The sequence below is a fragment of the Theropithecus gelada genome, chromosome 11 (genome assembly GCF_003255815.1).
Source record: "Theropithecus gelada isolate Dixy chromosome 11, Tgel_1.0, whole genome shotgun sequence".
In the NCBI taxonomy this organism is placed as follows: domain Eukaryota; kingdom Metazoa; phylum Chordata; class Mammalia; order Primates; family Cercopithecidae; genus Theropithecus; species Theropithecus gelada.
In genome coordinates, this window is record NC_037679.1 from 23,404,976 (window position 1) to 23,419,228 (window position 14,253).

General features: G+C 39.6%; 1 protein-coding gene across 1 annotated transcript in view; it reads left to right on the forward strand.

Annotated features, from left to right (window-relative positions):
• XPOT (exportin for tRNA) overlaps positions 1 to 14,253 on the forward strand; it is a 42,873-nt gene that overhangs the window by 19,623 nt on the left and 8,997 nt on the right. The window contains exons 15-23 of the mRNA XM_025402463.1: positions 236 to 330; positions 2,465 to 2,534; positions 4,498 to 4,736; positions 5,990 to 6,275; positions 7,913 to 8,102; positions 9,038 to 9,154; positions 9,327 to 9,442; positions 10,166 to 10,213; positions 13,783 to 13,854. Coding sequence (XP_025258248.1) covers positions 236 to 330; positions 2,465 to 2,534; positions 4,498 to 4,736; positions 5,990 to 6,275; positions 7,913 to 8,102; positions 9,038 to 9,154; positions 9,327 to 9,442; positions 10,166 to 10,213; positions 13,783 to 13,854 — 1,233 coding nt within the window. The remainder of the gene's footprint in view (positions 1 to 235; positions 331 to 2,464; positions 2,535 to 4,497; positions 4,737 to 5,989; positions 6,276 to 7,912; positions 8,103 to 9,037; positions 9,155 to 9,326; positions 9,443 to 10,165; positions 10,214 to 13,782; positions 13,855 to 14,253) is intronic.

Consider the following 14,253-nt stretch of genomic DNA (forward strand, 5'->3'; position numbering starts at 1 on the left):
GAAAGTAACCCCTCCTCCATTTCTTTTAAATGGATAGTTTGTGCCCAATTAGCCAATCAACTAAAACAAGTTCTCAGAGGACTGTTTGTGTATAGTTTAGAATTACTTGTGTATTCCTGGTTCCTGCATTTTAGGAGCTAAGATGTAAAATTTGGTGTGAACAAAAATGTAGCATGACAATAGCAACAAAACCCCTGAAAAAGTGCAGAAATAGTAAAAGTGTCTCCTTCTTTAGATGGCTTTCTTAGATCATAGAGGTCTGCGGCATTCCAGTGCAAAAGTTCGGAGCAGGACGGCTTACCTGTTTTCTAGATTTGTCAAATCTCTTAAGTAAGTATAAAATTGCAGCTAATATGTTGTTTTTTAAATTACTGAATTGATGTAAAACAATAGTAAAGACATGGAATCAACCTAGGTGCCCATCAGTGGTGGATTAGATAAAGAAAACGTAGGCCAGGTGTGGTGGCTCACGCCCATAATCCCAACACTGGGAGGCCGATCACGAGGTCAGGAGTTCAAGACCAGCCTGGCCAACATGGTGAAACCCCATCTCTACTAAAGATACAAAAAATTAGCCAGGCGTGGTGGTGGGTGCCTGTAATCCCAGCTACTCAGGAGGCTGAGGCAGGAGAATCGCTTGAACCTGGGAGGTGGAGGTTGCAATGAGCCAAGATCGCGCAATTGCACTCCAGCGTGGGTGATAGAGTGAGACTCAGTCTCAAAAAAAAAGAAAGAAAAAATGCAGTACACATACACCATGAAATACTAAACAGCCATAACAAAGAACAAAATCATGTCCTTTGCAGCAACATGGATGCAACTGGAGGTCTTTAAGCAAATTAATGCAGAAACAAAAAAATGCCACATGTTCTCACTTATAAGTGGGAGCTAAATTTTGGGTACACACAGACATAAAGCTGGGAGCAAAAGACATTTGGGACTCCAAAATGAGGGAGGGAGTGGGGCAAGTGCTGAAAAACTTCCTATTGGGCACTGTGTTCAATATCTGGATGATGGGATTGGATCAATAGAAGCACAAATCTCAGCATCCCATGATATGCCCGTGTAACAAACCCCCTGAATTTAAAATGAAGATGGAGGGCTGGTGCAGTGGCCCACTCCTGTAATCCCAGCACTTTGGGAGGCTGAGGCAGGTGGATCACCTGAGATCAGGAGTCCGAGACTAGCCTGGCCAACATGATGAAACCCGGTCTCTACTAAAAATACAGAAAATTAGCCAGGCGTGGTGGTGGGTGCCTGTAGTCCCAGCTAATGGGAGGCTGAGGCAGCTTTGGGAGGAGGCTGAGGCAGGAGAATTGCTTGAACCCAGTAGGCAGAGTTTGCAGTGAGCAGAGATCGTATCATTGCACTCCAGCCTGGATGACAAGAGTGAAACTCTGTCTCAAAAAAATAAAATGAAGATGGAAATGAAAAAAAAGTAGACATAGAAATTATTTTCCAAGTGCCTATGGTAGATTTGGTTCTTCCTGTTCAAGTCAAGTCATGTTTTGTCAGGTAGATGTCCCCCCCGACTTTTTTTTTTTTTTGAGACAGAATTTCACTCTTGTTGCCTAGGCTGGAGTACAATGGTGCGATCTTGACTCACTGCAACCTCTGCCTCCTGGGTTGAAGCGATTTTCCACCTCAGCCTACCGAGTAGCCAGGATTACAGGTGCCCATCACCACACCTGTCTAATTTTTTGCCTTTTTAGTAGAGATGGGGCTTCACCATGTTGGTCAGGCTGGTCTTGAACTCCTGACCTGAGATGATCCACCCTCTTCAGCCTCCCAAAGTGCTGGGATTACAGGCATAAGCCACTGCACCCAGCCCCCATTTTATGTTGCCACTTCCTTTCCTGTTCATCAGGCAAGTACTTAGTTCAATACTAAAAGTTTTTATTATTTGTTGTTGTTGTTATTTTTTTGAGACAGGGTCTCACGCTATCACCTAAGCTGGAGTGTAGTGGCTTGATCCCAGTTCACTGCAACCTCAACCTCCTCAGGCTCAGGTGATCTTCCCACCTCAGCCCCCGGAGCACCTGGGACTACAGGCGTGTGACAGTGGCCAGCTAATTTTTGTATTTTTTGTAGAATCGGTCTCACCGCATTGCCCAGGCTGGTCTCAAATTCTTCAGCTCAGTCTTCCCACCTCAGCCTCCCAAAGTGTTGGGATTACAGAAATCAGCCACTGCACCTGGCCTGTATTATTCTTTACTAGTACCATTTTCGGGGAATGAAAACTACTCCTTATTAGGCTTATAAGATTGTAAGTCATTTTGACAATCTTATCACTACAGAGCAGATAAAGGTAATTTTTTAAAATTAACCATAGCTAATCTTAATCAGAAGTGACTAGCCTACAACTGAACTTTTTTTTAGTTCTGTCTTAAAGGGGGAATTTGGTATTTTACCACTGTTTTGAGCACTGTTATTAATTGTGATTTTCCTTTTTGCTGTTTTTCAGTAAGCAAATGAATCCTTTCATTGAGGATATTTTGAATAGAATACAAGATTTATTAGAGCTTTCTCCACCTGTAAGTATCTGTCTCTTTTAAGATATTTTACCCAAAAATCATTTAAGCCACACATGCCATTAGGTTTACCTTTGTGGGCATTTAAAAAAAAGGGGTGGTGGAGGGAGGTGTATGTGCAAAGATTAGTTCTATTTACCAAAATTCTGTTGACATAGTAAATAAAATAATAGGAATCAAGAGTTGACAGATCAATTTGGCAGCATGGGGTAGATATATTGTTAAAATGTTGAAGCATTTTATGAAGAAGAAAAAATTAAAGATGAGCTTGCTGTTAAGTTAAAATGAAAAGTATATTAAAAATTTTAAAAACGAAAAGAAAATAAAAATTGAGAAAAAAATTCAACTTCTAAATTATTCTGTTTAGTCCTATGATTGTATTAGCCATTCTTAGCAGCTGCTACTGCTAGATCAAAGGTTTTCCCTGTCATTTCAGGCTTAGGGTAAAAAAAAAATTAAGTGCTTGTCAATCTGAATATTTTGGCGTTGGGATTGGGCCATAATCCCAAGCGTTAAAATCCTGAAATCCTAAAAACCACAATTCCGAAAGATCAAAATCTTAAAAATATACTCCTGGAAAAAGTAATTTTAAAAAATTATTTGAAAGACATTGCTTTACATTTTTAAAAGGGAATGTATTTGAGAAACATGTAAAAACATGACAGCACTTCATAGTCCACTTTACACAATAAAATAGGCAATAATAACATATGCTTTTGCAAGTATAAGCACTCAGTTATAAAAATGACAGTTACATGGGTAAAACAGGAGCAGACAAACTGTATTCATAAAGAAATAGATCAGAAAGCAAAATGTGTAAGTGCATATCACTATGGTTAGTAATTGTGTGCCACTCAGTTTTATAACTGCGCTTATCTGAAATAACCATGACAGACAACCTAAGTCTTGAGGAAATTGATAAAAAATGGCAATGGCTCACTACAACATATGCAGTCACCCAAAGAACTGAGATCACAAGAAATTTTTTATGTTTCACAGATGCGGATATACAGAAAGGACCTTTCTTGTGTACATGCACAGTGTTTACACACACAGTTAATGCTGTGTGTAATGCACTTTTGCGGAGTCAAATCTCTGATGTTCAAGGCAGCAGAAGAAAAGTCTGTCCAGCTTTCAGAGAGAGACCAATTCGCCTTATGTATTTGTTCTCTCAGTGCCCCTGGTCAATTGGATGGTGCCCGCCAACACTGAGGGCAGGTCTTCCCCACCTAGTCTACTTGGACCAACTAATCTTTTCTGGAATGACCCTCACAGACACATGCAAAATAATGCTTTACTATGTATTTATTACTTAATTATTTAAAAGAAGTGTAGGTAGCCCTCTAGTACTTTTTTTTTTTTTTTTTTTTTTTTTTTTTTTTTTTGAGACAGAGTCTTGGCTCTGTTGCCCAGGCTGGAGTGCAGTGGCATGGTCTTGGCTCATTACAACCTCCATCTCAGGTTCAAGCAATTCTCCTGCCTCAGCCTCCCAAGTAGCTGGGACTACAGGTGTGCCACCACACCCAGCTAATTTTTTGTATTTTTAGTAGGGACAGGGTTTCACCATGTTGGCCAGGCTGGTCATGAACTCCTGACCTCAAGTGATCCGCCTGCCTCGGCCTCTCAAAGTGCTAGGATTACAGGCATGAGCCACCACATGCAGCTTAGCCTCATAACAATCTTATAAATAAGATCTTTACAAAAGAAAACAAGTTAGAACGCTAACTTTAATAAATCATGATCATTTGTAGAGTCTTGTCAGGGCTGGAATTAGAACCATGATCTGTTGACCTCCAAGTTAGTTTTCTTTTCATTCTATGGTCCTGGGAGAAAATTTGTCTTTATAAGTATTTGATACATGAGTTGGTGTGATAGATTACATTTCCTGTTCCTAATGCACGTTTTCTCATTAAATGAGAGGAACTCAAAAAATAAAAACTTTTAGTAAGACTAAATTTCATTCTAGGAGAATGGCCACCAGTCCTTACTGAGCAGCGATGATCAACTTTTTATTTATGAGACAGCTGGAGTGTTGATTGTTAATAGTGAATACCCGGCAGAAAGGAAACAAGCCTTAATGAGGAATCTGTTGACTCCACTAATGGAGAAGTTTAAAATTCTGTTAGAAAAGTTGATGCTGGCACAAGATGAAGAAAGGCAAGCCTCTCTAGCAGACTGTCTCAACCATGCTGTTGGATTTGCAAGGTAAGTGTGATCACAGTTAAAACTGTGAAGTGCATGTATCTACACAGACAGAACCACTTGTTTGGTGGGCACACACATTTGTGTTTCCACAGTTGGATAGTCCAGAGAATTGTCTAAATCTTTGTCCTCCAAATCCAGTCGGTTAGATTCAGTTGAAGAAGGGGATAGATTACATACCATTTGCATTTTTGCCTTGACAGCTGTAAATCTTTAACCCCTCTGACTTCTTTGGTATAAATGGGTTGTGTGTTTAAGGGGATCAGCTAAAGAGTTAATATACTAAAGATATATTGGGATGGGATGTCTTTGGTTAGTCTTGGTTACTTGAAGAGAAGAACCCGAGGTTTCTCTTTAGTTGTTTTGTGTCCTGAAGACCATCCAAGCAGCTATTTTTTCCCCCTCTACCCATACTTTTTGTTGACAAACAATAAACAGTGGCATGAAAGTTGTAAAGAGTGCTAATTAGAAGTTAAATTATTCTATAATATACTTAAGAACAAGAGCTAGATATTAGAAAGTTGTATAAATAATTTTGAACATAGTTTTCTAAATTTAAATGAGTAGTTTGCAGATTACCTAGTACAGCCTAGTCATAACGAGTGGATTTGTTTTCTCTTTTCTGTCTACTTTGTCAATAGGATTTTTCTCTTTCTTTTTCCTTTTTTTTTTTTTTTTTGTGGGAGACAGTCTCGCTTTGTCACTCAGGCTAGAGTGTAGTGTTGTGATCTCAGTTCACTGCAACCTCCGCCTCCCAGGCTCAAGTGATTCTTGTGCCTCAGCTTCCAAGTAGCTGGGATTACAGGCATGTGCCACCACACCCAGCTAATTTTTCTATTTTTAGTAAAGACGGGTTTTCACCATGTTGTCCCGACTGGTCTTGAACTCCTGGCCTCAAGTGATTTGCCTGCCTCGGCCTCTCAAAGTGCTGGGATTAGAAGCATGAGCCACAATAGCCAGCCCAGTCAATAGGATTTTAATAAAACATTTAGGTAGACTCACATTAGAAGGATTATATTAACTCCATGTCATTCATTTAAATTAATTTGAGCTCTTTTGTTCTGGAAAGATAATTGGAAGCAGTAGTTTACAAATAGCCATATTAGCTAAAGATGGAAGTAATTGTGATGTGGAAAATAAAGGTCTGGTTATTTAGTTTTGTTAATTTTGTAATTTGTTGTGTGTTGCTTTTGAATACTCCATAACGCTTTCAAAGAATAAAGTTACATCTGATTGCCTGATTTTTGCTTATATAGTCGAACCAGTAAAGCTTTCAGCAACAAGCAGACTGTGAAACAATGTGGCTGTTCCGAAGTTTATCTGGACTGTTTACAGACATTCTTGCCAGCCCTCAGTTGTCCCTTACAAAAGGATATTCTCAGAAGTGGAGTCCGTACTTTCCTTCATCGAATGATTATTTGCCTGGAGGAAGAAGTCCTTCCGTTCATCCCATCTGCTTCAGAACATATGCTCAAAGATTGTGAAGCAAAAGATCTCCAGGAGTTCATTCCTCTTATCAATCAGATTACGGCCAAATTCAAGGTACCGCAAACCTTCAGAGCTCTGAAAATCTCTTGAAGATCAGATGTACTTATCTTCAGACATGTTTTGGATTTGCCCTTGGGTTTCTTTCTTTCTTTTTTTTTTAAATGAATTACTTGAGAGCATCATGGATCATATGTATTTTTATCATCTGTGGTGTTTGGGACACTGCCTGATACATAGGTCATGCTTAATAGATGTTTGAATATAAACAGACCCTGTATGCTTTGTGTAGCAAAAGAAAACAACTAGTTGGCTGTTTTAGAAGAGCATATAAAAACAGTACACTGAGTACTAAATGTCTAAAGTAATAAGAAGCACCATAATTTGGGTACCCAAGCAAGGGTTAAAAGTAATTCAATGTATTAAAGTCAGTTTTCTGTAGGACATTTAAACTGGCTAATAAAAGTGGTTAATACTTACATAGTACTTCTTTTTTTCTTTTTTCTTTGTATGGAGATAATCTCGCTCTGCCACATAGGCTGGAGTGCAGTAGCGCAGTCACGACTCACTGCAACCTCTACCTCCCAGGTTCAAGCGATTCTTGTGCCTCAGCCTCCTGAGTAGCTGGAACTATAGGTGTATGCACCACACCAGGCTAATATTTTGTACTTTTAGTAGAGACAGCGTTTCCCCATGTTGGCCAGGCTAATCTCGAACTCCTGACCTCAAGTGATCCTCCTGCCTCGGCCTCCATAAGTGCTAGGATTACAGGCATAAGCCACCACACCTGGCCACTTACATAGTACTTTCTATGTTCAAAATCTGTTCTAAGCACTTTTTGTACATTTACTTACTTGATTTTCATACCTACCCTAGAAGATAGGGATTATATGTTATAGTTGAGGAAACTGAGGCATGGAGAAGTTAATGGATTTGCCCAAGAGTTCATAAAACTCAAGAGTTCATTTGTTAGCAAGCATTGAGGACGTTATTAAACTATGTTTTTTACCTTTGTTCCAAAAAAAAAAAAACCCTAAGAGTTGAATCATATAAACTGATTTATAGTTTAGCAAAACAATTCATTTTTTGAGAATTTAATTTTGAAAATATTCCATGGCAATATTTTATTGTGAAATATGTCTATAATTTTAACCTAAATCTGAATCTGTAGGAAAGGGTTTAAATTGAATGATCTTGGGTCTTTTAGTAATATTTTTTAAGGTTTTTCTCCCCCACCTTGAAATGGAGTCTTGCTCTGTTACCTAGGCTGGAGTGCAGTGGTGCGATGTTGACTCACTGCAACCTCCACCTCTCAGGTTCAAGCAGTAACCCTATGTCAGCCTCCTGAGTAGCTGGGACTGGGATTACAGGCGCTCGCCACTACACCCAGCTAATTTTTGTATTTTTAGTACAGATGGGGTTTCACCACGTTGGGCAGACTGGCCTCTAACTCCTGACCTTAGGTGATTCACACGCCTTAGCCTCTCAAAGTGCTGCGATTACAGCTGTGAGCCACTGCGTCTGGCCTAGTAATGTTTATGTTATATAGATTTTATCTTAAAATTGATATTTGCTAACTGAATTATGTACGTATGCATTCTAAATAGAAAAGAAAGGCTTTATGTAAAATAGTTTTCTTAAGTTGTATATTAGTATTGTTACTAATTGCTGAAGTAATGATTGTTTATCTTCAGATACAGGTATCCCCATTTTTACAACAGATGTTCATGCCCCTGCTTCATGCAATTTTTGAAGTGCTGCTCCGGCCAGCAGAAGAAAATGACCAGTCTGCTGCTTTAGAGAAGCAGATGTTGCGGAGGAGTTACTTTGCTTTCCTGCAAACAGTCACAGGCAGTGGGATGAGCGAAGTTATAGCAAATCAAGGTGGGGACGCATGCCATGTCCAGTTAGTCTGCTTAAGTCTGTGTCACTGTTGTACACCTGTATGACCAAGAGCAAACTGAAGTGAATACAGAAATTTTGAAGTTTGTTGTCCCATGGGAAGACAGTTGATTGTTTTCAAGGTGGGAATCGATCACTTTTATGTAAAGCACCTAAAATTAATTTGTATTCTGTTCCCTTTTTCTTTATGCAATATTTTTTAATTTGGTTCTTTAGCAATATAAATAACATGACTACTTACAGAATTGACCTGACAATTGAGTCTTTATGGCAAATTTGCCATTTTGAAATATAAAATAAATGGAGCTGTATAGATTTGTGTGGAGAATTCTGTATAGGAAATTCAGGGAACAAGATACCAAGGGCAAACTATTTTTTGGTGGTTTTTTTTTTTAATTTAATTTAATTTTATATGTGAGATAGGGTCTCACTCTATTGCCCAGGCTGGAGTGCAGTGGTATGATCACGACTCATTGCAACCTCCACCTCCTGGGCTATCCTCCCATTTCTACCTCCTGGGCTATCCTCCCATTTGTACCTCCTGTGTAGCCAGGACCATTGGCACTTGCCATAATGCTGGGCTTATTTTTTGTAGAGATGGGATCTCACCATGTTGCCCAGGCTGGTGTCAAACTCCTGGGCTCAAGCAATCTTCCTCAGCCTTGCAAAATGCTGGAATTATAGACAGGAGCCACCACGCCCAGCTGATTTTTCAGTGTTTAATGTTTAAACTTTAGGTGCCCAGTTAATAAAAATCAAGGGATTTTGGCAACTCTGTAAATGCTTTTTTCCCCCCTTCATTTTTCCCATTCCACCTGTAAATGATTTTTCATATACATTAGTATATGAAAAGAGAACTTCAGGTTGCTTTCCTAGTTAATTTTGGAAATTACTTAAACTAAAGTTTTTCTCCTCAGGTGCAGAGAATGTGGAAAGAGTGTTGGTTACTGTTATTCAAGGAGCAGTTGAATATCCAGATCCAATTGCACAGAAAACATGTTTTATCATCCTCTCAAAGTTGGTAGAACTCTGGGGTAAGATGATTTTATTTCTTAACCTTCGTTTCCCAAACTCTTTCATAAAACTCTTAGAGATGAAATGGAACGTAGCCCTAACAGAGAGAGAAACTGGGAGTTGGTTTTCCCTGGTGATGAATTAATTGACTTACTTTTATATATAAGATGAAAATTTGAATTCTCTTGACAGGAGGTAAAGATGGACCAGTGGGATTTGCTGATTTTGTTTATAAGCACATTGTCCCCGCATGTTTCCTAGCACCTTTAAAACAAACCTTTGACCTGGCAGATGCACAAACAGTATTGGTAAGCACCTAGGAATCTTTGTTTACCTTGTGTAGCTCTCATATATTCCCAATTTCTTCTTTAATGCCAGGTTGATTATATTATGTTTCATTGAATTTTTTTTTTTAATTTAGTGATTTCAGATCAGGGTTCATTTTTTTTAGATTTATGATACCTTCTGGAGTTTTTATGAATTCTTTTTGAATCCCAATGCTACTGCTGAATTTTACAAATTCTGCTCCTTCAGCTTTAACACCTGACTTTTTCTAGGACCATGAAAGGACATATGACACAAACATTCTTTCAAGTTTCAGTATTAGTTTCCTACTACTATTTTAATTCTAAAACTTGCACCTAGTGGTTTTCCCTAATCATTAAGAGCATGAAATGGCAACTTGATCCTCCTTGTATGATAGTTTCCCCAAATCTCATCTTCACAATATTTAATGTCAATTTCCACTTTCTCACTTTCCCACAACCTGGTAAAAGCTAGATTTCGTAATTGTAATGTACTACATTAAAACAACAGTTTGTATTTTTTTGGTTTTTTTCCTTTTTTTACTTCAACCCACTTAGTCCACCTGCCTGTTACCTTTCCTTCCTCTATCCCTTCTCTGGAGTTAAATATTTCTCTGGAAATATTTATTTGAATTTCCCTGTCAGTGGCCAGGATAGTAAAGAGAAGAGCTGGATCACTAAAACAAGAATTGAGTATATAGAAATTCTTAAACTTGTTTTTCACAGGCTTTATCTGAGTGTGCAGTGACACTGAAAACAATTCATCTCAAACGGGTAAGCCTTGTAGTCCATGTCCCTTCATTTTCATCTCGTGTGGTGTTATTATCTTGTTCTTGAAAGATGTATCTTGTGTAAAATTTAACTTTCGTTTTCACTTTTTTGGATGTGGGGAAAGGGGATGAATGAAAGTAGCAGTATCCATTTATTGTCCTTCATGTCTTGGGTAACATGTTTTGGTTTGACTAAGGATGTGAAAAATCTTAGCCAGAATTTCAAGATTGTTTTCACGATCTTGTAGGCTTCCTCACTACCAGATTTTTTACTTTATTTTTGTTTGTATTTGTTTTTTGGAGACTGAGTGCAAGCTGGAGTGCGGTGGCATGATCTTGGCTCACTGCGACCTCTGCCTCCCAGATTCAAGCAATTCTCCTGCCTCAGCCTCCCGAGTAGCTGGGATTACAGGCACCCGCCACCATGCCCAGCTAATTTTTATGGGTTTCACCATGTCGGCCAGAGTGGTCTCGAACTCCTGACCTCAAGGGATCCGCCTGCCTTGGCTTCCCAAAGTGCTGGGATTACAGGCGTGAGCCACTGCGCCCGGCCTATTTTTTATTTATTTATTTTTTGAGACAGGCTCTCCTCTGTCACTCAGGTTGGAATGCAATGTGCAATCTGGGGTCACTGTAACCTCCACCTCCTGGAGGCTCAACCGATCCTCCCATCTCAGTCTCCAGAGTAGCTGGGACCACACAGGTGCATGCCACCACACCCAGCTAATTTTTATGTTTTTTGTAGAGATGGGGTTTCACCATGTTGGCCAGGCTGGTATTGAACTCCTGATCTGAAGTTGATCTGCCCACCATGGCACCCCAAAGTGCTGAGATTACAGGCGTGAGCCACTGTGCCCAGCCTTGCTTATTTCTTTAATATATATTTTACTTTATTTTTTGTGATAGGTTCTCCCTGTGTTACCCAGGCTAGAGTACAGTGGCATGATCTCAGCTCACTGCAGACCCAGCCTCCCAGGCTCAAGTACTGTTCCTACCTCAGCCTCCTGAATAGCTGGGAGTACAGGTGCACGCCACCACACCTGGCTAATTTTTGCGGTTTTTGTAGAGACCAGGTCTCACCATTGTGCCTAGGCTGGTCTTGAACTCCTGGACTCAAACATTCCTCCTGCCTTGGCTTCCCAAAGTGCTGCTATTACACCATGCCCAGCTGATTCTGGGTATTTGTAAATAGCTGGAATTGGTTGCCAACATTTAAAAATCTCAATATATTTTTTTAACCAAAAATTCCTTCCTCCAGCCTCTCTCAAAGCCATAGAATGCCAGCACAGGACTGGTATTGCCACATAGCTACAGCCAGCTAAAAAGCAGTAGTTGCCCTCACTCCCTAAAAAGAACGTGAGCTTTTGCTCAGTGGTCTCCATTCAGCTGTGCACTCATTTGAACTTGATTTTTTGATTCTGATAGAGACTTGAAGTGTTTTCAGTTCAGCCGCATTTCCTCTATACTTGCTACCTGCAAGTAGGTTTGCAAGTGGGTGGGGTAGCTGTGTGTTTAGGGACAGCAGGGGAACTGTATAAAGATAAATAAAGCATCTCCTGATATTCTCCCTCAGAATCAAGGGAGACCAACACATAAAAAACTCTAGTGGTTTAAGTAGTACTTTAGTGGAGATATATAAAATATTGTAGAACTAAAGCTGAACAGGCAAATTTTCCTGAGGGGGCAATCTAAGCAAGCTATAGGAAAGAGGTGATATTTTTGATGGCCCTTAAATGTAGATTGATGGAACTAATAGGGAGCTGGCATTCTGGGCAAAGTTAAGTAGGTGTACAAAGACAGATTAGATGTCACATGGTGGATTTGGTGGGAAGTTATAGACTTAACTCTGTTTAGCTAAAGTATGGAGGCAGAAGTGATAGCTAAAAAATAAGATGAGACTAGATAGACAAAAGCCTTGTGTTAACATGTGTAAAGTTGGGAAGTCAGTAGGCAGTTGGTTTGTAATTTAGGAGGGAAAGTGTTCAGAACATTGGGTCTGAAGCAGTTAGAATTAAATACTGATTTTGGAGTCCTCAGTGTAAGTCAGTCAAAGTAAAGCCATAGGAATGACTGAGACTTTCTAAGACCAGAACAGAAAGAACTTTGGCTCAAGCAAGAGTCAACAAAAAAGTAGAACCAGATAGCCAGGTGTGGTGGTGCACGCCTGTAATCCCAACTACTTGGCAGGCTGAAGCACAAGAATTGCTTGAACCCAGGAGGTGAGGTTGCAGTGAGCTGAGATCATGGCACTGCACTCTAGCCTGGGCAACAGAGTGAGACTGTCTCAAAAAACAAAAACAAAACAAAATGAAAAAGCAGAACCAGAGGTAGGAGCATTATGAAAGACAAGGGAAGACAGTCTCAAGAGAGGAGATTGGATGGCATTGTTTGGATGCTAGACAGTCAAAGTGGATGTGGATGAGGGATGAAAGGAAACAGTAAGGATGGTATTTCTAGTTCAGAAGTATTTGTTTTATCGATAGAAGTGTTAATTTAAACATACAGAATTGAGTCAAACAATATTATATTTAAAGTGTTTTGCTTCAAAATCAAAAAGAAAAAAATGTTTTGCTTCATTGTTCTATTTTCTCATTCTTTTGACTGACTTGAGGTATAAGTTTACTTTCCCTGATTCAAAACAAGCAAAACTACACTTTTAAAAAGTGGTAACAGTGAGGTTACAAAGTGATGAACATTGCATAGGAAGCAATGGTACACAGACAGGGTAGACGTAAGAAAAAGATGAGAAGGAAAGTAGGAGGGATCTGGGAAACAGTGCAGGGTTACTGCCTCTCTGTTAAAGACAGGTTTCCTGTGATGGGTCATTAAACTGTGACCTAGATCCAAGGTGAAGGAGGAAACATAAATCCTTTGATTCAGGAGCACTAATATTAAACAGGAATTCCAGGTGTTAGTGCAATGAAGAGTCCATCAAGGAGAGATACATTGATTTTTTTTTTTCAGACAGTGTCGCTCGGTCGCCCAGGCTGGAGTACAGTGGCATAATCTCAGCTCACTGCAGCCTGTGCCTGCCGGGTTTAAGTGATTCTCCTGTCTCAGCCTCCTGAGTAGCTGGGATTACAGGCATGTGCCATGATGCCCGGCTAATTTTTTTCTATCTTTGGTAGAAACAGGGTTTCACCATGTTGGCCACACTGGTCTGGAACTCCTGACCTCAAGTGATCCACCCACGTCGTCCTCCCAAAGTGCTGGGATTACAGGCGTGAGCCACTGCACCTGGCCAAGAACCTTATTTTTCAGATGGAGAAACCAAGGCTCAGAGAGGTTAAGTAACTTGTCCAAGTGCAGCAAACCACCAGGGCACATGTATGCCTATGTAACAAAACTGCACATTCTGCACATGTACCCCAGAACTTAAAGTATAATAAAAAAAAAAAAAAGAAAGAAAAAGTTGCCAGAGCCAGGCTTCAAACCAAGGCAGTCTGGCTCTGGAGTCTGTGTTCTTAAGCACAATATTATGTTGCCTTTAAAGTGTACATGTATTGTTCCAATTCTTTTTAAGCTTATTAATGTCAAGCAAGAAAACAGTTGTAAGTATCTTTTAATCTTCAGGGCCCAGAATGTGTTCAGTATCTTCAACAAGAATACCTGCCCTCCTTGCAAGTAGCTCCAGAAATAATTCAGGTAAGAGCTGTTTCTTACCATTGTGTAGGCGAGCAATCACAGTACTAGCAGTATTGCCTGTGACATTGTCGCCAGCAGAAATCACAAATATTTTCATATTACATAAGTTGTTGCCAGTATCTGAAAATACTGTTTATGCTTATCACCATTTTGAAATTGAGTTACTAAGTAATATCACTACACCTTGTTATCTAACAAGTTAATAAGTCCTTACTGTTCTACCATACTTTAGTTTGATAACCATTGTTCAGTATAATTGGCTTCTGTCGTAATCCCATGTATTATGTTTTATGCATTTAAAAAAAAAAAAAACATTCTAAAGGAGCCAGTAGGCTTTTCCAGACTGCTGAAGGGGACCACAGCAGAGTTCTGAAGTTTTGTGCCAGGTAGTTCATTATG